The sequence below is a fragment of the Chiroxiphia lanceolata genome, chromosome 22 (genome assembly GCF_009829145.1).
Source record: "Chiroxiphia lanceolata isolate bChiLan1 chromosome 22, bChiLan1.pri, whole genome shotgun sequence".
Taxonomy (NCBI): domain Eukaryota; kingdom Metazoa; phylum Chordata; class Aves; order Passeriformes; family Pipridae; genus Chiroxiphia; species Chiroxiphia lanceolata.
The window spans coordinates 7,560,308-7,584,665 of NC_045658.1; the positions used below are offsets into that span (position 1 = coordinate 7,560,308).

Below are 24,358 nucleotides of genomic sequence, written 5' to 3' on the forward strand. Positions count from 1 at the left end.
CCCGTGTATATCTACACGTGTGTGTACACAGATCTACACATGCTATAGATGAAGATATACAGTCATATAGGTGTGTGGGGGATGCAGATATATATACCTAAGTGTATGTGCACTCACATAAAGATTACAGTGTTTGTGTAGATACACACACACCCCTCCTCATGTATGTCCATCTGTGTCCATGTGTGTCCGTGTGCACACGGTGTGTGGGAGAGCTGGGGCTGGGGACGGGGCAGCTTCTGCCACTGACAGACCCTGTGGCTGTGTGTGCACGTGTGTGTGTATGTGTGGGTGAGTGCACATGTGGGTGTACATGTGGGTGTACATGTGTGTGGGTGTGCACATGTGTGTGTTTTGTGTACGTGTACATGGGGGGTGTGTACACGTGTGTGCAGGATGACACAGGTACTGCCACTGCAGCCAGACTCCCCCCCGAGGCCGCCCCCCTGCCAGACTCCACTGCATCCTTCCCAAAGGGTTTATTAAAACACAGAGAACAGAAACCGGGACACACGGAGCACAAAGCAGATGCAGGGGCTTACAGCTGTTGCTGACAGCTGCCGGTGTCACCACAGTCGAGGTGTCCCCGTCCTAGCTCTGGCCATCCCCTCCATCCCACCCGTCTGCCCCATGCCCAGCACACACGGACCCCCAGCCACACCACAGTGGTGCCAGGGCTCCCCCCGGGGCAGCAGGAGGTGTGGGCTCACTCAAATGCAGCGAGGATGCAGAAATGGCCCTTGCAGGTCCCACATGTGCCAACACAACCAGACGAACACCGCGACTCCACCCCTCCCTCCCCTCAGCCCACCTCGCCCAGACAAACTCTTCAAGTCTTCAAGAAGAAAGTGCAAAAAATGTACACGGACACGAACCCCCGGCCCTGCCGCTCCCGCAGAGGCCGCAGCGGGTGAAGCACACTTGAAGCAGGAGCGGGACAGCCCAGCAGCACCGGTGGCAGCTCATCTTCCACGCAGGCAATGCCGGCACGATTCCCCCACTGTCCTCTGGTAACAGTGGCTCACGGCCGGGGGCTGAGGTCTGTCCCCCCGGGCTGCTGCGAGGAGAAGGGAGGGCTGCCCGTCAGCCAGGTCTGGACCCTCCCTGCCTGCCAACCTCAGGCACCTGAGGCGGTAGCCAGACACCAGCAGTGGGGGGCAGCCCAAAATGGAACCCCCATACAGCCCCCAGCCCCACTATGTTCCCCAGCAAACAGAGCACGGAGAGCCGTGAGTGCAGCCTTACCTCAGCTAGGAATGGGAGCTGCAGGGGAAAATCATGGGAACGGCTAAATATCTGTGGCAAGAGAGGAGACACTGTGCTCACTGCTGTCCTTTGGCGATACTTCTGGACCACCCAAATCCACCCCCTGAATTCCTCTGCTCAAGAGCAAAACCCCAACCTACCAGTCACGTAGGGTCCCAGAGGCATCTGGCTGTAGTTGACAATTCCACCTGGCCCGGGACCACGGAAATTTGGCCCAAAGTTATTGTTGTACATCTGGGAGGAGCCAAAGGAGCCCTGGGGAGGCAAGGAGGGAGAAAAAACATGGGCCTGCAGCCCTGGCCTTTACTGTGACCCCCACAGTGCAGGGCTCTGTGCCTGTCCCCGCTGACCTGGACAGTCGGGTCCCCTCCGCGGGTGGCCAGGCGGCTGAGGATGCTCCGCTCCGACATCTGCAGCCGGGCAGCCACGGGCGGGATGCGGGACAGCATGGAGGGCAGGCGTGTCACATCAGCCTTCATGTCACTCAGCAGCTCCTCGAGCTGGTTCAGCACTGCGAGCAGAGCAGGTGGTGCTCAGGGGGGGATGCCCATTGGACCCAGTGAGCTGGGAGGAGCAGGCAGCTCCTGGCCAAGGGAATGTGACATGGGGACAACCTCCTGGTTGGGTTCCCAGGGTCAGGGTGGGGAACCTTCCTAGCCCTGGGGCAGGCTCCCCCTCACCCTGTGGACACGCACCCTTATGCAGGACGGCATTGGCAGGTTTGTTGCCAGCCAGGGACTCTTTGGAGAGGTGCTGGTGGCTCTCGGCAAGGCACTCCACTTCTGCCAGCCGCGCGTTCAGTGCCATGGCCGGGTGACTGGGGTCTTGGGTCATGTTGAGGTACGCCGCCCTCCGCAGCTGCTCCTCGATCACCAGGGCCTGCTCCAGCAACTGGGAGGTGCAGGAGGGGAAGGATTCATGACCAGACCCCACTCCAGTGTAAACCAGTAAACCATGGAGCCCCTCACAAAGCCCACTCCCAGCTCTGCTCCCAGAAGGCTCTGGCAAACTCTCCCCTGGCTTCAGGGCACTGCTGTGATTCCCCCACTGGCAGAGACTCACCAGCCCTGGACCTGCCACTCACCTTGAACCGCCGGGCAAGGAACTTGTTCTTCATCTCTAGGTAGTTCCCCTTGTGTATCTCCGACTTGAACGGCTCGTTCAGGATCACGTAGCGCGGGTCGTTCTGGATGTCCTGCCAACGGGCATAGCCGTGACTGGGGCAGTGGTAGTGTCAAGGGCAGAATCAGCCAGCCAACAGCCTGCCCACCACCCCAGAGTGGCCCCAAATCCCCTCCCTGCTTGTCACCACCAGCCCAGCTCCCGCCCCCTGCAGAGGCCTCTCTCGCCTCGCTGCCTCCCGCTCCCACCGAGTCAAAGGGTACGTGACAATTCCTGCCAACAGCCAGTAGTCGTGTCGGCGGTGCCAGATGTCGTAGATCTTGCCGGAGGACATGGCAGCCCGCTCCTCGTTCTGCCACAGCGTGTGCAGCTCTGTGGAAGCAGAAGGGAGACAGCCTGGTCAGGCAGCCGGGCTGCAGGTCAGTGCACAGCACGTGGGCAGGCGAGTGATGGAAGTTCCTGGGGCCACGGGCACAGCACAGACCCAGGTCTGCTGCTGCCAGCAAAGCACTGGCCCGTTCACAGCCTGTGACAGGGGTCACATTTCTTGCACAGGTTCAGAGCTCTGCAGCAGCTCTGCAGGAGAGGCCAAGTCCTCATCTCTCACTCTTACCTGTGAAGCCACCATCAGCAATGTTGAACATGAATCGGAAGTTCATGTTTCTGTCATCCTTCTTCCCATCCTCCTCTTCCTCTTTGTCACCATTTTGCTGGGCCTCACTTTGTTCCTTGTCCTCCTCCTTGCCATCTGCTCAGCAAACACAAGGAATTAGCCTGCCTAATCGTGCTCCACCACCAGACCCCATGGTACCATCCCTGCCCCTGAGAGAACTCCCTGTTACAGTCACTGCTGGAAAAGCCTCCATCCCCTCTTTGCCCCACAGCTGCCCCTGCCCCTCCTGGCAGGTTCCATTGTTTGCACAGATAGTGCCCACCCCAGTGAGGTCTTGTTCCAGCTTCTGGCCCCTGAGCAGCAGCTGTACTGGTGTCAGCAGCGTCCTCACCATCACCCCGCAGGCGCACTCCGTCACTGCGCCAGGCACCAGCCTCACTCCAGGGACTCTTCCCACTCTTCTCACTCCAAAGCCTCCTCACACCTCACCTGGTTTGACTTCTTTGTCCTCCCCCTTCCCTGGGCTGCTGCTCAACTCCACCTTCTCCAAAGGTTTCTCTTGCTCTTGAATCCCCTCGTCTGCAGGTGGGAACAGGCCTAAAAGAAACACTCTGCAGGGAACAACCTGCTTGTCTGGACACACTTTCCCTTTCAGGGTAAATTAACTATTGTTTGTACATTCAAGGTCCTCAAAAAACTTCAAACAGAACATTCTTCTGCATTTTATCAAGAAAACATATTTTCTTTTCCCTCTTCCTTGAGAAATCTGCAGGAACTTACTGCTAGGAACACAAAATGCCCCCCCAAATGAACATTTCTCACAATTTACAACCTGTTGTTTCAGGAATTTCTGCAGGATCTTGTGACATTCAGGTTTCCCACAGTGGCATGGAGAAGAGCCACAGCCTCACCTTTCACCGGAGACTCAGGAGAAGGCTCAGCCTTTTCACTCTCCTCTTGCTTCTCTTCCTTCAGCCTCTCCTTGCTGTCACAGCTTTCTGGGTGCTCTTCATTCTCCATCTTCTCAGCACTCGCAGGCATCTTAACAACAAACACCCACCTCAGATCAGCCCAGCCCTCCCTTCCCCAGGGAGTGCCCCAAGTTCCTGGGAAGACCAAGAGAGGCTTCCCAGAGGAGATGCTGAATGAAGTCACCTCACCTGGCTCTCGGCCACCTTCCTGGGCTTCTGCTCCACTGGGTCCTTTTCCTCATGGAACCCCAGCTGTGCTTCTGTTTTGTCTGTAGGAAGAGAAAAGCCAAGAAGCTGTTGAGCAGGGCCTCCATGGGCTCAGCACCTGCAAGAAATCCTGGTGTCTTTGCCCACCTCCCTCCCAAGACAGACCCCAGCCGGGACCCCCTGGTTACCTGGTCCTGTGTGTGTGTGTGCTGGGCTGGCTGGGACGGGTGTGTTGGGATCTGAAGACACAACCTCACTGGACCTCTTGCTCTCTGGGCCCTCGAGAACCAGATCTGGGGTGCTGTACTTCCCATTGACATGCTCGAATTCCTGGACCTGGGATGGACACACACCATCATGTCACACAGAGCTGGGACATTCCCAGCTGGTGCTGTGGAGTCGGCGTGTCCAGGCTGCTCGCTCCCAGAGTGACTGAGCAGCAGGACCGCTGCACCCACCCTGCTGGGTCAAGTCCCCAGAACATTCCTGAAATGGCCCATTTATAATTTCAGTCACCCACCTTCTTCCTTACTAGTGACATGACCCCGATGCGAGTCAGCACGTGCTGGCGTGACAGCCCTTCCCGAGGAACGCCGTCCGCAAAGGTTTCGGCACCGTCTGCCCCGGGTTCACACAAGTGTCTCATGAAGAGAGAGACGTACGCCCTGCCAGGGAGGCCAGACCTCAGTGCTGGCCCGTGGTCTCCCTGCTCAGCCCAGCACCCACGTGGTCTCCTGTCACCCTTGGGCAAGAGAAGTCTCACACCCAGGAAGGGAACAAGAGATGCCCTTTCAATGAAACAGCTGCTGCCTCCCCAAAAAGAGCCCACGGTGAGGGGGTGCAGGCTCCCAACCTCACCTGTCTGCCAGGATTCTCTGTACCTGAACTCCTTCTCACTCTTCCCTCGTAGATCCCGGACCAGCCAGTGGGAGTTGAAGGCGTCCTGGGGTGGCATTCCCCAGCGCATGATGGCATTCAGGAACGCCTTGCGCTGCCGGGCGTTGAAGCCCAGAACCTGCAGGAAGCGGAGGCATCACTGGGATCACAGCCCAGCCTCAGCAGTGCACGGCATCCAGAGCCTCACAGCTGTGACAGACATTGCTGGACCAGTGATTCAGCACAGAGGGGCAGCCCAGGTACGATGGCATCAGCCGTGCTCTGAGGTTGAGGCTCACCTCGATGCTCCCCCCGACTCTTGCCAGCAAAGGAGGGAGAGGTTTGTCCCGGTCACTCTTCAGCTGTCTCCGGGATTGTCTTCGGCCACCTAGAGCCAAGCACCCACAGTGATGGACAGGCCATGCAGTGAGGAAGGACACCTCATGTGCCCCAGGATTCCTGCACTCCCTCCTGACAGGAGCAGAACCCGCCAGAGCAGCCGCCCAGGTTGTGGGGTCCCTTCCAGCCACTGTGCCCCAGGCCAGGACACTCCTCTGCCCTTCCCAGGCAAGGGGGGACCATGCCTGGTCCTCGGGGTGGACCATGGTCCTGCAGAGGCCAAGAAGCCAGCTGCTTTCCCTGCCCTGGGAAGTTCCTTACCTGACAGGAGGCAGGGACATATCCCCCTAAACAGAGGCCCTGGGCACACCAGTCCCTCCAACCCAGACATTCCTGATGCTCCCAAGTGCCAGAGGCTTCCCACAGAGCAAAGTCCCAGGAAGCATCAAATGCATCAACTCACTCTGGCCTTCTGGTCTCTCTTCAAAGTCTTCATCCTCATCCTCAGAGCCGATGGAGTACTCTGACTGGTTGTCAGAGAGCTCATCCTGCCACTCTGCAGAGCACAAGGGAGTCCAGGTTAGAAGACCCTGCCTGGGAGGGATTTGCTGGACAGGTTAGACCCTGCCCACGGGTGTGACAGGCATCCACTGCCAGGTGGAAGGAGGGGGCGGGGTTGCAGCAACAGGAAATCACATTCTCAGGTTTTCCAAAATTAGCATTCATATATACAGAAAAAAACCACTTTGAAATATTTTGTCCACAGACATGTCTTTCCAGCAAAACCTGATTTAACGGATAAAAAAAATAAAAAAAAAAACAATCTCTGAAGAATTTCTGTCCCAGAAAGTTTAGGAATCTGGAAAGTGCAGAGCCAGGACAATCCACCAGCACAGAGAAGTGCCAAGCGATGGCTCTGCCAGTCTGTCTGTCCCGTGAGCCCAGCCAGGAGTCGAGTGTCCACGGCCGTACCTTGGTCCTCCTGCGAGGTGTCGTTGTAGTTGACCTGCTTGCGGATTCTCTTCCCTTTCCCCAGGTTCCTGGCCAGATCTTCCTGCTGCTGCTCATAGTGGTGCCGCAGCAACTTCTCCCAGTAATCAGGGTCCACGTTCTCCTCTTGCTTGATGATCTCACGTTCCACCTCTTCCTGCGGAGCCAGAGACAAGGCGCTCAAGCAGTCCCAGAGAGAGAACAGGGAGGGGTCCTGCCCTGTGCCAAACGCTCACAGGGATGGGAGACGGAGCGGAGGAACCACAGAGGGGTGCACAAAGGGGTGATTGTAAGACATGATACTGATCACATTACCACACCATCCTCTTCTCTCACAACATACTGGGCCACTTTAAAGGAGCTGAGATACTCGTTCATGTTCTGCAGCTCCGTGTCGTCAGTCGCATCCTGGTTTCGGTCCAAGAGCTTAGAGATGGCAGCATCATCATAGTGGATCACACTGCTGTCATCCACATCCTTATTGTCACCTGGAGAGCAGAGCAAGGGGAATGGCAGAACAGATCAGCTGGACAGCCTGCTCCTGAGGCAGGCAAGCTCAGGTCAGCTGTGGGGCCAGGGAGGGGGACGAGACACCCCAAAAAGGGGGCCTACACACCTGGTGGGGTGCCACCATGCTTCTTTTTCATGCTGGGAGTCGCTGAACCCGCTTTGGTTGACAGTGTGTCAGAAAAAGGGGTGACAGCATCTGGCATGGTGATCCGCTGTCCCTGAGACACCATGCCTGTGGGCACGAGGAGAGGAGAGTGAGTCCCAGCAGCTCAGAGAGGGCCCTGCCTCATGCAGAGTATCCCCACCTCACCTTCCACATCATCCTTGAAGAGCTCTTCCGTCCCAAACTTGAGAATGTCGTCCAGCTCTTGCTTTGTCATGGAACCTGACTTGGAGCCAAGCCCTGGGCGGACCACCAGGTGGGTGAGCATCATCTTCCTCTTGGCCACCTGGGTGATGCGCTCCTCCACGGAGGCTCTGGTCACGAAGCGGTAGATCATCACCTTCTTGTTCTGCCCGATGCGGTGAGCTCTGCTGAACGCCTGCGGGCAGAGCACGGAGCTGGCAGGGGTGGCACCACGGCAGCCGGCCCAGAGGGCCAGGCTTCTCACCTCCCAGGCTGCACAACATGAGGGGGCACCCAGCTGAGAACAAGCATGAGGAGGAAGTGACAATCCCACGGGAAAGAGAGGACAGGATGAGGCCAGAGAGTGTGGGAAGGGGGCTGCTGAGCAGAAACACACCCCACAAACACAGCAGAAAGTATCAGCAGCTCTCGAGAGAAGAGACTGAAATCCCAGTGAGGGTATGCAAAGAAAGGGCAGAGCCAGAGAGGTACTTACTACACAAGAAGGAAAAGGGAAAGTCAGAAACCTGGATGTCATTGTGAGGATTCCAGTCAGAATCATAAATAATGACAGTGTCAGCCGTAGCAAGGTTTATGCCCAGACCACCAGCACGAGTGGAGAGGAGAAAGCAGAACTGCTGAGCCCCAGGAGCTGAGAACAACAAACCCAGAGGTGGGAACAGGTGAGACAGAAAGGAGAGTGGCTCACAGAGAGGAGCAGCACCACGCTGGAGGGACAGAACAGCGGGAACTGCCACTCAGAGACAACAAGCAAGAGGGAGGCAAGGAGTGAAAACACATCACTCTCTGGGAACCAGGTACTGGGTAACAGAGCTCCAAAATGAAGGGGAAGCTCTGTCACCTGCCGCGGAGACCCTCTGACTGAGTGGCCGTTGGCACACTCAGGGTTCCTTGTAGGAAGGACTCAAGGGTTTAACGGCGCCGTACGAGCGGCCACTGCTGCGCCTCGGGGAGCCGGACCTGCCGAGCATGGCACAGCCAATGCACGGCACAAGCTCTGGGCACAGGCAACTGCCCCACTGCCAGCCAGACCTTGTCATCCCCGCACCCGCTCCTCAGCAAGGCAGGAAGGTGAGTGAGTACCATTGAACCTGTCGATGGCCTCCTGGCGCAGGCCACCGGTGATGCCCCCGTCAATCCGCTCGTACTTGTAGCCTTCATACTCCAGGAAATCCTCCAGCAAGTCCAGCATCTTCGTCATCTACAGGGCAAGACCACCCTGGCATAAGCGACTCTGCATGGCCAAACCCCCTGGGGACCTGCCCTGCCCTGTCACAGTCCCTGACCACAACCCAGAGGCCACGGTGGTGGTGGCAGAGCACAGCCAGTGGCAGAGTATGGCCAACAGCATGGCCAAGAGGCAGTTGCCAGAGGAGCAACACTTGCGTCTCTTCCTCTACAGGCAGCTCTGTCAGCAGGAGGGAATCATGTCTGACAGTCCTTCTCCGAAAGAGAGCACCGTGACTGTTGTCTCCTCTCCATCCCCAGCTAACAGAGCTCTTAAACATGACAAGCACTCCCTTGGGAGAGAGCTGGGACACAGCCCTTCTATCACAACTGCCATGGTTTCCTGGGGGAGAAGTTGTCAGCAGCTCTTCCACCTATCTCTCTCTGTTCCCAACACAAATTTCCCATCAGGACAAAAATAAATTCCTTAAAAATGTATTTATTATTAATCCCTCCCTGCACTCACCTGAGAGAAGATCAGAACTCTGTGACCCCCATCCCGTAACTTCTTCAGCATCTTTTGGAGCAGCATCAGTTTTCCAGAAGATTTGACCAAAGAATTCCCATCGTAGGATCCATTGGGCAGCACTGGGGCCTCCTGTGAAGGCAACCTGGTCAGCCCCAGTGAGGACAACACACATCAACCACATGGAGAACTTCACTTGCGTTTCCAAAACAAAATCCTTGTATGAAACCACTCACATGGAAACCCACAGCGTTAGCCAAACCAAATGATCATGGAAGCAGCCCCCACCCACTGCTCTGAGACGTGTCCCAGGATGCAAAGGCAGGGGACATACCACAGCTGCCACAGGGAACAGGTATGGATGATTGCAGCACTTTTTCAGGTCCATCATGATGTTGAGCAGTGAGACCTGGTTCCCACCACCTTTGGAATTCAGGGCTTCGAAGTTCCTCGTCAGTATGAATTTGTAGTACTTCCTGCAGGAAGGGGGATGGGACAGACACTGTGTTACTTGGAGCAGGTGTAGAACTGGCACAAACAGGACAGCACTGAATTAAATCCCCGTCAGGTCACTGGAGATGCAAAAGGGACATTTGGAGGGTTTTAAAAGCAGTTCAGCACCCTGAGCCCAAGGCCAGGTCTGTTCAATCACTGGGGGAATCACAGCCCTGGCAGTGGGATGGACTAGAGGGCACAGCACCTCAAACACCCTCTGCTGCTGGGTGCCAGCCGAGCCCTGCTGCCCCACAGTGCTGGCAAGCAGCAATGGGCCCTTCCCTGCAGGAGATGCTGCTGAAGCTGAGCAGGTCAGCCCAGCACAACCAGAGCTGGGGCAGCCCCAGCCAGCAGTGACGCTCCAGGCTGACCCAGGCACGGCAGCAGCACCAGCCGTGCCCCAGTGCTGAGAAGAGGAGAAGGGGGTTCAGCCTCAGTGTCTCCTCTGTGCCCCCAGAACTGGCAGAGCCACACTGCCAGCCTGCCATGCATCAAACGCTCCCTGCTGAGTCCCCAGGACTGCACAAAGCCTGATTTAACCACATGGAACACACTCCCTGGTGTGCTGCAGGAACACTCTTCCTGCAGCAGGCCCGAGGCCAGTGGGATGTCTCTGACCCCACAATCCCCACCGATGCCCCGCTGGGCCAGGGGAAGGCAGACACCCCAGGGGAGTGTGCTGGAATCACTCACTTCTGCATCTGGCTCAGCTCCACTCGCACAATCAGCTCTGTCTTGGCCGGCATATTCTTGAACACATCAGCCTTGAGCCGTCGCAGCATGTGGGGACCCAGCAGGTCATGGAGCTTTTTGATCTGGTCCTCCTTGGAGATGTCTGCAAACTCCTCCAGGAACCCCTCCAGGTTGCTGTGGAAGCAGCAGACCCCCACAGCGCTGAGCAAGAGCAGCACGCGAGAACAAAGGGATCTGCTGCTTCATAAAAACCAGGGCACAGCTCTCGAGGCACGTGATGAGGTAACACTCGTGCCTGGACCCAAGCAGAGCTAAAGCCAGAGCGAGAAGCCACCCTGACAGCCCAGGTAAGTGCAACTAACTTACTTAAATCTCTCAGGAGTCAGGAAATTGAGCAGGTGGAAGAGTTCTTCCAAGTTGTTCTGGAGCGGAGTCCCTGTGAGAAGCAGCTTGTAATCGATCTTGTAGCTATTCAGTACTCTAAAGAACTGGAAAAGAAACAAGGTTAGGTGACAAGGACTGCAAGGGGCCAATGTGTCATCTGGGCACTCTGCAGATTGCACATGGAGACTGAGCAGTGTCCCCTCTGCCAGGTATGCAGAGCAGAGGGCAGCTGGCATGTCCTGCTCCCAGCTAGTCCCAGTGAGCACAGGCAGCAATCCCCAGTGTCCCTGGGTCACACCCCCTGCTTCCTTCTGTGCCAGGCATGGTGTGAAGGTCCCAGAGGCTGGAGACTGTTTAACCTCAGGTGAAGGGGAGGGGAAGGAGAGGGATCAATTCCCTCCCACAACAGCCTATCCAAGGACTGTCAGGCAGCCAGGTTGCCACCCCTCCCACTGCTGAAGAACTTTTAATGCCAGAGGATTTTAAAGAGAGAAAAAAAATCACTCACAAATGCCCGCCACCTACTTTGGACTGGTTGTTCTTCAGCCTGTGTGCTTCATCCACCACCAGACAGGCCCACTCTATGGAACCCAGCACTGCCTGGTCAATGGTGATCAGCTCATATGAGGTGAGCAGGACATGGAACTTGATCTGGGCTTCCTTCTGGAGGAGCAGAGCAAGAGAAAAGCTGGGACAAGAGAGCAGGGAATGGGACACCTTTGCTGCTGCTGCACAGGACCCAAGATGAGAGGGGCTGCACTGCCTGGCACAGGAGCCCACAGCAGGGCCGAGGCACAAGTAATGCCAACAGAACACCTAAACCCACATGAACATGAGCACCAAGCACAGGACCACAGAAACAGAAAAGCTCTGGCAGAAATCTGTAAAGCTCAGGGACCTAACCAGCCTCCCTCTCTAGGTCAAATTCTGCTCTTCCCTTCTTATTGAAGGGTAAATCAATGGGGCAAGTGCAGACTCAGCTCCCACCTTCATCCGGAAGACCTTCTTCCCACTGCGGATGGCGTTGTCTTCAAAAGAAAACTCGTTTTCCCGGATGACCGACCGGCTCTCTTTGTCTCCTGTGTAGGTCACCACGTAGAAGTCAGGTGCCCACATCTCAAACTCACGCTCCCAGTTGATGATGGTGGAGAGAGGGGCGCTGACCAGGTACGGCCCTTTCGAGTGGCCCTGCTCGGGGAGACAGAGCCCAGGCTGTTCCCCCTGCACCAAGCAGCTCTCAGGCACCTCAGGGACTGCTGGGTGCTCCACTCACCTCCTTGTACAGGGAATACAAGAACACAATAGTCTGCACTGTCTTCCCCAGTCCCATCTCATCAGCCAGGATCGTATCTGTCCCTTGGGCCCAGGAGAATCTCAGCCAGTTCAGCCCCTCCAGCTGGTAAGGGTGCAGTGTCCCTCCCGTGGCATCGATGTACCACGGCTGCTTGTCAAACTTCATCGTAGGCTGAAAAGAGAGATCCATGGCACAGAGCAGTGAGAACCAACTCCTCCTTCTTTCCCTGCAGCCAAGCACATCCCTCTTTAGCCTTGTGACATCCAATAGCTCCAAAAGAGACACAGACAAGGTCCCTGGCACAGCCCAGCCCTCAGGCTCCTCACAGTGAAGCCACCCCGAACTTTCAATGAAAACAAACAGGTCCTCAAAGGAACTAGAGGAGCAAAATGTCACAGGATGGGGACTCAGACAGCTCACCTACCCTCTGAATTCCCATGCCACCACACTGTCCCCACCACTCTCACTCACATCCACAAGAGGCGTTTCTGGAGGCTTTTCCAGCTTCTCCTCTTTCAGCTTTTTCCCTTTCTTGTTCAGCTTCTTCAGAGGGCGCGTGTCCTCCCCCAGCATCAGCTCCCTGTGACAGCCAGCATGTGTCAGGGAGGGCAGGCAGGCACTGCTCTCCCAGTCCCGAGCCAAAGGACAGAAACAGCTCCCAAACTCTACTGCCCCTCCCTACAGGAGCTCTTCTGGCCCAGGTAGCACAGGCACTCATGGGGCATTGATTTTCCCCTCCCAGCAGTCCATGCAACAGTGTCCAGAATGAAGAACAGCAATCTCAGCGTACTGTGGTTTTCCCCCAAAACAGACAGGCAGTAGTGCCACAGAGCTGCCCTGAAGGGCAGTGAGACCATGAATGTCACAGCAGTGCAGACATGGGGGAAGGGGAGCACGGGCTGCAGGCGGGTTTACCCAGCCCCAAAATGGTACATCTGGAGCACCAGCCTTTGGCAGTGCTGGGCCACTGCTCTCTGAAGAGAGGTCACTGCAAGCAGTGCCAGTGTTTTCAAAAGGGAGGCACCTCCATGTCCCCTTCGTCCCAAACACCCGCTCCAGCTGCCCCAGCTCTGCTGGGCTCTCCCACCCCTGGCTCATACCTGTGGTTCCAGTAGAGGAGTTTGAGGTTTTCGTAGTAGGGAATGTCTATGTCATCGATCTCCCAGGTGCACTGGTCGTAGGGCAGGTCTTTCCACTTGATCAGGTAGTGGATGTCTCCCTTTTTATCAAAGCTGCAATGCAGGGCACAGAAGGCTGGTCACCAAATGCCACTGGCCCCTGGGAGCAGCTCACCATGACCTGCTTCCACAAAGCCAGATGCTTCATCCTGTGCTTTTACCTACAGACCCCAACACCCAGGCAGAGGTAGAAAAACACAAAGTATCAACACTTCCAGCAGAAATGCCTATTCATCTGTGAGTGTGTCAAACCATTAAGCTTTACACTGCTTTTCCATTCCACTGAGCAACCTCATTTCCCTGTTTCACCAGGCCTGGATGGATATCAGTGCTTTCCCTCTCTCCTGCAGCATTCACTGCTCTAGGAAGTTCTGCTTACAGTAAAAACAGAATAAATACACTTCCAAGTCTGACTATGTGCCTACAGGGCACATAACAACCTTGCTTTGTTAGCAGACAAGGTAAAGCCTGCACAAAAATCAGCTGGGCAGCTTTAGTTCTTTCCTGCCACACAGCCTTCAAGCAGAGCTGCTGCTGCTTGAAATTTCAAGTTGCCACTTGAAATGTAGAAATTCAACAAAAATGTGTCTCCAGCCACTCCATGCAGAAAGCCCATCTGCACAGCACATTTCATACACAGGGAATTTCTTTCACAGAAAAGAAAAAAAATGTCAAGGCTCTGTAAGGGAGTCGGGCACCTGCTCCAAACTCCTCCCCTCGGCACTGTCCCCACCAGCACTGGAATTTATGGAATGATTAGGCTGCAACGGGGACCAAACAGTACATCTGAGAAGAACCTAACAGCGTGCATCCACATTTGGGAAAATTGACTGCCTGTGTTTTTAATGTGCAGTGTAGCAGAAATGAAAGTAAGGCAGCATGGATCCCTTCCCAGCCTCGGCTTCACCCTAGGAGCAAACCTCCAAGGTGACAGGGAGCTCAGCACAAGGCAGCAGCTGAAATTCCAACAGTCTGAGATGTTGGCCTTGCAGAAGGATGGCACAATTTTCCTCACAGGCTCCTCACCTGTGGTTCAGGATGCGGTGGATCATCATCCACTCGGGCTTGATGCCGTAGCGGTAGAACTGCTCCTCCATCTTGGCATACTGGGGGTCTTTGTTCTTCCGCTTCTCCCTCTGGCTGTCCTCGTCCCCAGAGCCGTAGTCGAAGGCCGGCGGCTCGTCCATGTCGTTCTTGCGCTGGTAGTTGCGGTACATCACGGTGTGGTAGAGCTCCAGCTGCAGGAGGGAGCCACGCTCAGCCCGCGGGTGCTGGGGCAGGGGCCGGGCAGGGGCTCTACACCACCACCACACTGGCTCACCTGCAGCTCCTTGACCCAGGAGCAGTGCCAGTAGGAGAGGCCCACCCACTTCACGAAGAACTCGCGCTCTGGGATCCCCTCCAGCACCTTTGGCGGGGGCACAGCCAGCTCCGGGTCCGGGGCGGGCAGTACGGGTGGGAGCAGGGCAGCCGGTGGCTCCTTCCAGGCCCAGTGCAGGATGCGCTGGACTTTGCCCTTCAAGGGAGGGCACTGTGGATACAAAGACAAATGGGCAAGAGCACAGAGTTTAAGGTGAGACCTTGTCAGGGGCCACGGGAAGCAAAAGGTGGGGACCTGGGGGGCAGCAGTGGCCCAGCAATGCTGAGCAGACAGCAGCAGGCACAGGGTGCCCAAGAAGTGTCCATGACACTGCTGTATCCCCCATGGTGACAGGTCTTGCCAGCAGGCAGAAAAGGCCCCTCTACACAGACTAGACATCAAACAGGGCTTGACATCCCACTGAAAACCTGGTCAGGAAGCTGCCAGCCATCAGTTCCCACAGGGAAACCACACAGGCAGCAGAGCCATCCAGAGCTGCCCCGGGTCCTCGGGCACACACATCTGGCAGTGACGCTCCTCAGGGAGGGCTTTGGGGCAGAGGGTAGGATGCCAGCCCTGAGGCAGGGCTGTGAGGGGCAGTAGCAGCCAGGAGAGCTGTTGGTGGGCCAGGCAGGTGCAGGAGCAGGGATGGAGGAAGAAATGTGAATGCTGGTAACACTCACTGTACAGCGTGGGCAGAGCCATTCACCATTTGGTATCTCTGGCAGTGGTGGGTTCAGGCAGTGGAGGTGGTAGGAGGATGGGCAGGTATCGCAGCACAGCAGCTCCCCTCCATCCTTGCAGACCCGGCAGAACTCCATGTGGTCATCCTCCTCCTCCTCACCACCTTCCTCTTCCTCCTCCTCCTCTTCCTTCGGCTCCCACTGGATGCCCTCCTTCTCCTGGGGAAGCACAGCCAGTGTAAGGTCAAGGGTTTCCATCAGTCACCCGCCCTCCCACGGGCCCCGACCCCACTCACACAGTGGGGGCAGCTCCACTTGCCCTCAGGGGCCTTCTCCAGCTCGGGGTCCAGGCAGACCAGGTGGTAGGCACGGGGGCAGGTGTCGCACAGGATGATCTCCCCGCCCTGCTGGCACACCTCACAATAGTCCTGGTGGTCCGTCTCGTACCCGTCCCCTTCTTCGACTGCAAGCAAGGGACAGGTGACAGTCAGCGGGGCAGCAGAGCAGCCAGTTCTCCTGGAGGGAATGGGACACTTGCTCCTCTACCACACAGTTAAGGAAATAAGGACAGCGTTTCACCTTGGACCCCTCCTGTTACATCCCCCTACCTCTCTGTCCCTCAGCACCACAGTTCACCTTTGCACACAGCATCATCTCACCTCTGTCTCTCTTTCTCTCTCCACACTGTATCATCCTTTGGTTCCTTCAGGCTCTCAATGGAGAATGCCAGAACCTGGAGAGGTTGTAAGGGAGGCTAGTCAGAGAAACCTCCCCAGGCACCAGCACCACCAGCTGCAAACGCACCATGCAAGGGTGACACGGCCAAGGACAGGACTCCTCTCCTGGGGCTACTCTGCTCTTCCTGGGGGCTCACTGGCACAGAGGCAGGAGCACTCTCAACTTGGCACAGACGGGAAAAGGAAGAGAGGAATGAGGCCTTACAAGTACCAGAATGGCTCATCTCAATTCCCAGCTCTGCCACAAACTCCAGCCTTCCACTCCTCCAGCATGCAGCAGGAGTTGCCTATCTCCAGCACAAGGGCCCTTGCAGGGCAACAAGCCAGAAGTGATGCCCTTCACACTCAAGACACAGGACCAGCCAGCCAGCCTGGCCTCACTGTCCGATGGGGAGGCTGGCCAGCGTCACACCCTAACTGACCCCAGCCCAGAAGCTGTCCTTCCACTTCTTGGAAGCAAAAATCCACCAGCAAAGCTAAGAAGCCAAAGGATGCACCTGGATCCGAAGCACCTCATCCTGAACAAGGACACATAACAGAGGCAGCAAACTGGGCACAGGGGACTGCTCTCCAGGGCAGCTCAGGGAGGGAGGTGCCAAGGTGCAGCATCCACTCACAGTCCTCCAGGAGGGAAGGGATGAAGGAACATACACACAAACATGGCCACATGCTGGCAGATCCCAACAGATCCTTTCCACCCCAGTTCAGTGCCTCCCTGTCCCTGCACTGCTACCACAGCTCTGCCACTGCCTGACTGCACAGCTCACGCAAACAACACGTCCCTCAGCTTCATGTGCTCTCACACAGAGCCTAGCCTGCTCCACCGGGAGCTGCTCACAAGCCATGGTTCTCCAGGGGCTGCTCCTCAGAGAATCACCTCCCTGGAAGCCCCACAAATTCTGGAACTTTCTTGCAGGCACAAACCCACCAGCAGCAGGGCCTGGACACCAAGAGAGCACCTTGCGCTCCACGCACAGACAGGCACAAGCACGTCCTCTCCCACCGAGCCAGCACCACAAACAGCCCAAAGCTGTACGGGCCAGTGAAGCAGCATCTGAACAGGGAAATCCAAACAGAAAAGGAACAGAGTACAAAGGATGGCCTACTCCTCTTTTTCTTTTTCCTCTTCTTCCCTCTCTTCCCCAGGCCAGTCGAGCACTCGGAGCGCACAGAGGAGCTGTTGATGCTGGCACTGTCGAAGTCGGATTCTTCTCGTTCCTCCTCTTCACTCTGCAGAGGAAAAAAGCAAAGCACACCCAGTCCAAGTGCCAGCATCCCAGTATTCATTCTGCTGCTTTGTTCTCCTGGACAAGGACATGTCAGGGGACAACCCCCCTACTCCCACCCCATGTATCCAAGGGCCCCTTTTTCCAGTGCTTGGCAGAACTTTGCTCCCTCTCTCTCTCTCTCTCTCTCTCTCAACACCTGTTTCAGCTGGGCCAGTCCTGCTGTGTCCACGCAAGCAGGTGTTCACGCTTGGCATTCCCATAACAGGAAAGGAGTTACACAGGCCCATGGAGCCAAAATGTAATAACACATCTGAATGCTTATTCTGGAGACTCGAGCATGCAAATCCTCAACCTGCACACTCCTAACTGGTGCTCAGGCTCCAGTTGCAGGAGCCAGATCAAGCTCCTTGTGACTCTTCAGAAGGTGAATGCGTGGATCTAGAGCACAGTCAGAGACAGGAGGAATTTTTTGTGATGTGTGACTGAAAATCTGCAGCAGCAAGTGGTTGTGTCTCAACGCTCCTGCACTTCAGTCTCTGACACAGAGGTTTGCAAACAGGTTGTGTTATGGGAACTAAAGCTGAAGAGTGTGAGCTGCAACAGTGAGCTGATGGGGGTTGGATCAATATTATCAAGACCTACAAGACCCCCCCAGTCATTAGTTATTTAAGGGATTTATTCTTTAAAAACTGTTACTCCTTAAAACACACCCATTCTGCCCCAAGAGGAGCCCAGTGTGCTCTGGCTGAGCAGCTCCATCACCCCAGGGGACGCTGTGGGACTGCAGATGCCATGGGCAGGCTCTGCTAAAGCAATTAAAGCATCCCAGAATTCCCTGTGACATGCGGTCCAGCTGCAGTGCAAGCCCTGAAGAATTCCATGGCAAATGAAGTCTGAAATGATGGCACTACCATCGCACCGCTGAAAGCAAACACGGTCATGTGATTTTAGCAGAAATTGTGGCCAGACACAATTGTGCTGATCAGGGCCTGGCATCTCACAGAAGGGCATGAACGAGGCTGTGACCCCCCTGACACAGGATGGCTGTGACACCCCCAGCAAGGGCTTTCCCCAGCACTTCCCTGCTACCCCCTGGACCCAAGGCCCTTCACACTTACAGAGGAGCCCTTTTTCCTTTTGCTGGGGATTCCTCCAAAACGGAATTTCAAGCCTGCCATCTTTTTCCCCTTCCCCTTTTTCTTCCCATCTTTGGAGCCCTTGATTTTCTTCCGCACGCCTGGACCTGGAGAAATTGAAGACGTGTTTGGTACTCTACAAACAGCTGTTGCCCAAACCACCCCCCCAGCACAGTGGAACGGCAACTTCCCGAGGTGAAACATGGCTCCATTTTCTCCTACTGCCCAGCTTAATTATTTGCCACAAACTGCCAAACATTCAGCAGGCCCAGAGGCTGCCTGGATGATCTGCCATGGTTTGTGAACCACACACCTCTCAAGGACCTCTGCAAGGGCAGCGGGAGCTGTGGACACTCCTCTGGTACCCCCTTTCCCACCCCAGTTTTTGCTTCCCCATCTCCACCAGCAAGAGTAGCCCCCCGTGGGTGGCACCCACCCTTCCCCTCCTTGGTCTTGGCCTTCCTGACGACGGGGGGCAGGGCAGGGTGCTGGGGGCTGGCGGTGAGAGCCGGGGCAATGGTGACGGTCTCCACGGCCGCAGCCACAGCTGCTGCAGCCGCCGCCGCCGAGCTGCCCTTGAAGGGGTTGTTGGCACTGAACTCTCGCCACTTGGCGCCGAGCACCGTCATCATCTTGGACATGGGGATCTTGGGGTTCTTCTTGGCAATCAGAGGCCTGCAGAGCAGGGGAGAGGGAGAACCCCGTGTTAAGAACAGCACCGTGTTGTGCATCTGCTCCTGCCGTCACGTGCTGGTGCTTCATCCCAAGACACATAGCAGTGGTGCCTCCCAGCTCAACTGGGAAAGCAGCAGAAACCAGAGCTTCCTTAAACAGGTGTATATGCAAGGGGGGCACACCTAAACCTCCTCAGAGACCACCCTTCACTGAAATACCTGCTGTTCTCTGAGCAGCTCATGGTACAAGCAGAAATTCATTATTGTTACTCTATTTTTCTCATGAAACTTTTCAAATAAGCACAACAAAACATGGGACTTTGGAGAGAGGGAGGGACAAACGCTTCAGCTGTTTCCAGTCAATCCTGCAAATAAATGGAGTTCTGAGGACTGAGCTGGGGGGAGAAGCAACAAGGAGCTGGCGATGCAGAATTGACTTCACAGCTTCATCCTCTGACTGAGTAACGCCCAAACCTCAACCACCACCAGAGGCCCCGTCCAGGCCCATGGTTCCCTACCTGAGGAACTGGCTGAAAGCCTTGTAATTTGTCAGAGTATGATAATCTTCTTCTGAGAAAACGTAATCTACGTCATCAAGGCCCCATTCCTCCATCAGCTGGGCTGAGCTCTTGGGCTCCTGGAGATTTAGAGAGATGTCAGTAATACAAACAGCCACAGCTCTGCAGATGAGCATCACAAGGCTGGGTCTGTCATGTGCTCCATATCTCCCTAGTTAACAACATGCAGGGATTTGCTTCTGGGATTTACAAAACAGCACACACAAGTGCTTAACAAACTAACATTTCACACAGTCTCAAGCAGCAAATTAACATGGTACCACACAAATGCTCCCCACACCACGTAATACAACACAAGGTCTTGGCAGGTTTCACAGCTCCAACAAACTCAATTTCTCCCTATCTGTAAGATAAACAACAGGGAGATAGAACCTCTTCTCTCCCAGTCGTTCACCTGCAACATCTTCCTTGCCAAACCCAGGGCAAGCTTTTCATGAAACCCCCAATTCCTCTTCTCCAAGCCAGGCCTCAGGCTCTAGCACTAGCTCAGGGTAAAGGAGTCTTTTGTACCTTTAGGACTCCATCCTCATTGTCATCCTCCTCTTCATCCTTCTTCTTCCGTTTTGCTTTTTCTCCTTCTTGTCCTTCAGTTTTTTCTTTTTCTTTTTGTTGGGGGAATAGTCACTCCCTTCACTCTCAGATTTCTCCTCGATCTCCTCTTCATTGTCTGACATTTCATCATTGCTCCCCTAAAATGGAAAGGGAAGTGGAGAACAGGCAGGGCCTCACCTCCCTGCTCCCCTCTCACAAACCCTCCCTGCTACATGAAACTTCCCATCTCCAGTGGATGGATGTAGCCTGCTCCCCCAGGGTCAGAAGGGAGTGGGCTCTGATGGCTACACCATGCTGGGAGAGCCAGAGCAGGGACTGCCCAGGGGGAATTTTTGTTTCTTTCTGGGAGAGACCGTGACCCACCACACAACACTGATTGCACCCACATCACCGTGCCAAGGAATGCCAGTGCCTTTTGGGCAGAGCACTTGAGTGTCTTTCTGGGTTGCCAGTGCACATGGTTGGGACACATCCAGCCTCTCACCCATCAGCACCCCCAAGTCCTTCTCGGCAGGGCTGCTCTTGATCTGCTGGTCCCCCAGCCCTTTGTCAATACCAGCAGTTGCCCTGACCAAGGTGCAGCACCTGCACTTGGTCTCGTTGCAATTCACGAGGTTCCCACGGGTCCGCTCCTCCCCTTGTCCAGATCCCTCGGGATGCCATTCCGTCCCTCGGGTCTCCGAGCAGCACCAGGGCTCGGCGGGAGGGACCGGGCCCGGTCAGCACCGCGGACAGCGCCCAGCCCCGCCAGCCCTCCCCGTCCCGGTCCCGGTCCCGGCCCCCTCCGCCGCTCCCGCCTCCAGCCCCTCCCGCCCGGAGCCACCGCCCCGGCCCAGGGCGCTGATCCCCAGGGCTGCCGGGGCTCGGTGCCCATCGAGGCCGGCTGGTCCCTCCCGGCTCGGAGCAGCCCGCGCCTCTCCTCCGGCGGGGTTAGGAACAGCTGGAATTGGGCACAGGATAATTGGTTTCCATGGGAACTGCTGCAGTACAGGTTGAATCCCCCTCTCCGCTCCCTTCCCTTCCTCTGCCTGCGCTGAGGTTCCAGCCGCAGCCTGGGTGTTCCGCGCGGATTTTCCCGGGGGTTGCAGCACCGATTCCCGTGTCGCCGGGAGCGCCACGGGCTCCACTGCGGCTGCTGGAGGCGAATCCCGCGGCAGCGGCACCGCTCCTGCCCCGCGCTCCCACAAAGCCCGGGGACTGCAGGGTGTCAGTCTGGGCTCGGGCACTGGCCACACATCAAGGCTTGCACATCACTCCCACCCTCCTCTAGCACGGGAAAGTCCCATTTGCCCCCAGAACTCGTGAGGAGGAATTCAAGAAAAGGAAGCCCCACTCAAGGTCCTCCATCTTTTATCTCCTCATCCCAAGGGCAGCCTGGGTGCTGCTTGGTGCCAACCAACAGCTCCAGCACCAGCTTCTATCTGTCTTCAACAGACGAGGGGACAGTCTCCCACAGGCAGGACCGAGGTTGGTTAGTGCTGCCCACACCAGGCATTAATTCAAAAACATGAGTGCACACAGTGCTCAGCCTGTTATTTCCTCCCCACCCCCAGCTCGACAGCAGGCTCAGCACAAGCTGCACATGCAGCCACTGGGCTCAGGCAGGTCAGCAGCAACAGCAAAGGAGCAGAGGGGAAACACCACAGAGTCGTGTTTTACTTTCACCCTGCCAGAACACAGCACAGGGAAAAAAACGTGCTTAAGGATGGAAGAGGCAGAGAGGGCAGAAGGCCCGAACCCTCTGCATGGTATCTGCAGAAAGAGAACATCACCACAGCCATGACAGAAACAACCTTCCTTAGGGCCAAGACTTCTGCAAGAGGCAGCACAGGATGGAATCACCTGCCCTTAAATCAGCAGCTCATCACACTCCTACCAGTACCAAAAGCGCTTCAATGCAGTACCTCATCCAGCTGATCTGTTTTACGGCTCCCTCAGGGAGCAGCTAGAGGAGATCAGCATCACCCAGCCCTGCCTTGGCGAGGGCCAGACCGGAGATGCACCTGGTTCTGTTGGATGAGCAACTTCTCCCCAGCCACAGCAGGAGAAGGAAGGGGCTGAGGAACCTCCACTGCTCACCCTTTCTTCCCAGCAGCCTGTCCACTTTTAGCCAGGGAAAGGGCCAGTGCACAAGATGTCTCCTCACGTCCAGCACTGCCCGGAGACGGGACAACGAGAGGCAGAGCCTGCGTGGCACAGAGCAGCAACGAGCCTGGCTCCAGGACCAGTACCAGCCAGTCCTCCTCCAGGAGCCAGCAGCACACCTCTGGGACAGCCTCAGGGCCCGACCCTTGAGGACACAACACTTCGCCTTTGTTTTACTGCAGAAGGCCCAACAGCCTTTCCACATGCCAAATCCTAGAAGCCCCTGTGCCATCTCACTTGCAAATACCTGGAATGAGTGTGGCCAACACCAATATCCACAGAAACCTCCAAGCCCTACCCCAATCATGCCCCAACATGGTAGCTTGCACCTCCCTCTTTGGGAACATGAGCCCCAAACACTGTGTTGGTAGAGGACATGCCAAGATTTACTGTTGGCCACAGAGGCAGAGGGAAGGGGGTGCTGCACTGCAGTGCAGGCACAAGGGCCTCGACACACAGAGACGGACGGTCCCATCACACACACCATCCCCGAGAGCCGAGCTGCTCCTCAGGGCAGCTACCCACAGGGGCCTTTATCTGCCCAGCTGCTCCCCAGAAACCACTCACAAGGTACACTGGCACCCCCAAGCACCCAAGTTGGGAAAGAGCTGCCATGCCCTGGCTCTGGGTCACCTCCCAGGGCCAGGAGAGCACCTCCTTGGGAGGGAACACCCTGATAATGACCCCCCTTTCCATCCAGAGAGACCTGAGAGGCGCTTGCCAGCAGCATCCTGAGCAGCTGCCTCTGCACCACAGCCAAGGAGCTCCAGCCCAGTGTGAGAACATGCAGTGTTACCTCCTTCTTCCTCCTCTTGATTTTAGCAGTCTTGCCGTCTTTCAGCTTCTTGGATTTCTTCTTTTTCTGTACCACAACTTGCTCTTCAGCAAAAAACTCATCCAGTCCTTCCAGCACCCCATCGTCTTCTTCTGGGGACAGAAGGGACAATTCACGCGGATGGACTGCACGGGCACAGGACACCACACAGAGCAGAACACCTGAGCAGCTTCAGGCTGTGAGACACGGAGCTCTGTGGCCTCTCCTGCAGACCCTCACACCAGCAGCTGCCCTGCTGCCACCCCTCAAGGGGCCCTGGCAGAGTCTTGCCCAGCAGCACGTGTCCTGGCTCTTACTGTGCCCAGCTGCTCCTGCCACTCACACCCAGCTCCCGAGGTGTGGGCAGCACACACTGCGCTCTCGGGGAACGGGCGTGGGGACACCCCATGTGCTGCCTGCTCCTGCTGACCTGGGCCCACAGTAACGGGGGAGCACTTGGCTTTTACCTTTCAGATCTCCAGGTAGAGCCCATGAAAACACAGTGAGCAGAGGAGAGGAAGGATTCACGTGAAAGATGAGAGCTGTGGTACCCTGGCACCCAGGTTGATCTGCTGGGGCTCCAAGCCTGGGGAGCACCATGGGCATTGGCCAGCTCAGGGACCCGGTCCCAGGCAGAGCTGCCAATCCCAGCACCTTACTCTCATTATCTCTCCAAACCCAGCACATCCAGCGTCTTGGCCAGTCTCTGCATGGCTTTAGGCCTGTGTCTTTATTATTTTCAATTTCTGAGCTTATATAGCCACACCATTTTGGAGCCACCAGGACAAACCACTCACTCGACTCTGTTGAGACCCTGGCACAGGTTGCCCAGAGAAGCTGTGGCTGCCCCATCCCTAGAAGTGTCCAAGGCCAGGTCGGACAGGGCTGGGAGCAACTTGGGCTAGTGGGAGGTGTCCCTGCCCACGGCAGGGGGTGGGACTGGATGGGCTTGAAGGTGCCTCCCAACCCAACTCATCCTGTGATTCCATGATTCTCCGATTCATGCCGTGTCGGTTTAGGTTCTGATAGGGCAGGCACCGTGGCTGCACCGAGCCCGACTCGGGTGACCAACCCGCCCCCGGGCACCGCAGGGACCCCCGGGCAGGGGGTCTGAGACCGTTCGGGGGATACCGGCTGGGTTGGGGAGGGACCACCCACGGTACGGCCGGACCAGCCTGGAGAGCGCTGCCACCGCCCCGCCCGCTCCCTCCGCCCGCCGCCTACCCGACACGTCCTCCTCGTTGTCCGCGTCCTCCAGCAGGTCCCGGGCGGCGGCCGGGCCCCGCATGCCGGGCGGGCAGTGCCCGCCCCGGGCCGAGCGCGGGGCCGAGCCGGGCGCGGCCGCTCCGCGCCAAGATGGCGAGAGCCGGCCCCGCCCCCTGCGGCGGGACACGCCCCAGCCCCGCCCACCCGTCACTGGACACGCCCCCCCACCCGCTCCCCGAAAACCCT

General features: G+C 56.7%; 1 protein-coding gene across 1 annotated transcript; it reads right to left on the bottom strand.

The window, feature by feature from the left end:
- Positions 1 to 464: 464 nt before the first annotated feature.
- Positions 465 to 24,237, bottom strand: CHD5 (chromodomain helicase DNA binding protein 5). The gene is given in 43 exon segments (XM_032708725.1): positions 465 to 1,057; positions 1,246 to 1,296; positions 1,407 to 1,521; positions 1,617 to 1,777; positions 1,962 to 2,157; positions 2,351 to 2,483; positions 2,652 to 2,760; positions 3,002 to 3,136; positions 3,491 to 3,580; positions 3,913 to 4,042; positions 4,162 to 4,241; positions 4,368 to 4,515; positions 4,700 to 4,844; positions 5,061 to 5,194; positions 5,355 to 5,443; positions 5,858 to 5,950; positions 6,367 to 6,541; positions 6,700 to 6,872; positions 7,001 to 7,126; positions 7,205 to 7,436; positions 7,768 to 7,892; positions 8,345 to 8,462; positions 8,955 to 9,086; positions 9,289 to 9,430; positions 10,143 to 10,316; positions 10,509 to 10,630; positions 11,052 to 11,189; positions 11,514 to 11,714; positions 11,800 to 11,991; positions 12,292 to 12,400; positions 12,921 to 13,052; positions 14,025 to 14,236; positions 14,320 to 14,529; positions 15,042 to 15,260; positions 15,338 to 15,504; positions 16,885 to 17,008; positions 18,126 to 18,250; positions 18,580 to 18,818; positions 19,336 to 19,454; positions 19,906 to 19,961; positions 19,964 to 20,084; positions 22,889 to 23,019; positions 24,131 to 24,237. Coding segments are annotated over 42 exon segments (5,844 nt in total). The 5' UTR covers positions 24,195 to 24,237; the 3' UTR covers positions 465 to 1,057; positions 1,246 to 1,288.
- Positions 24,238 to 24,358: the final 121 nt, after the last annotated feature.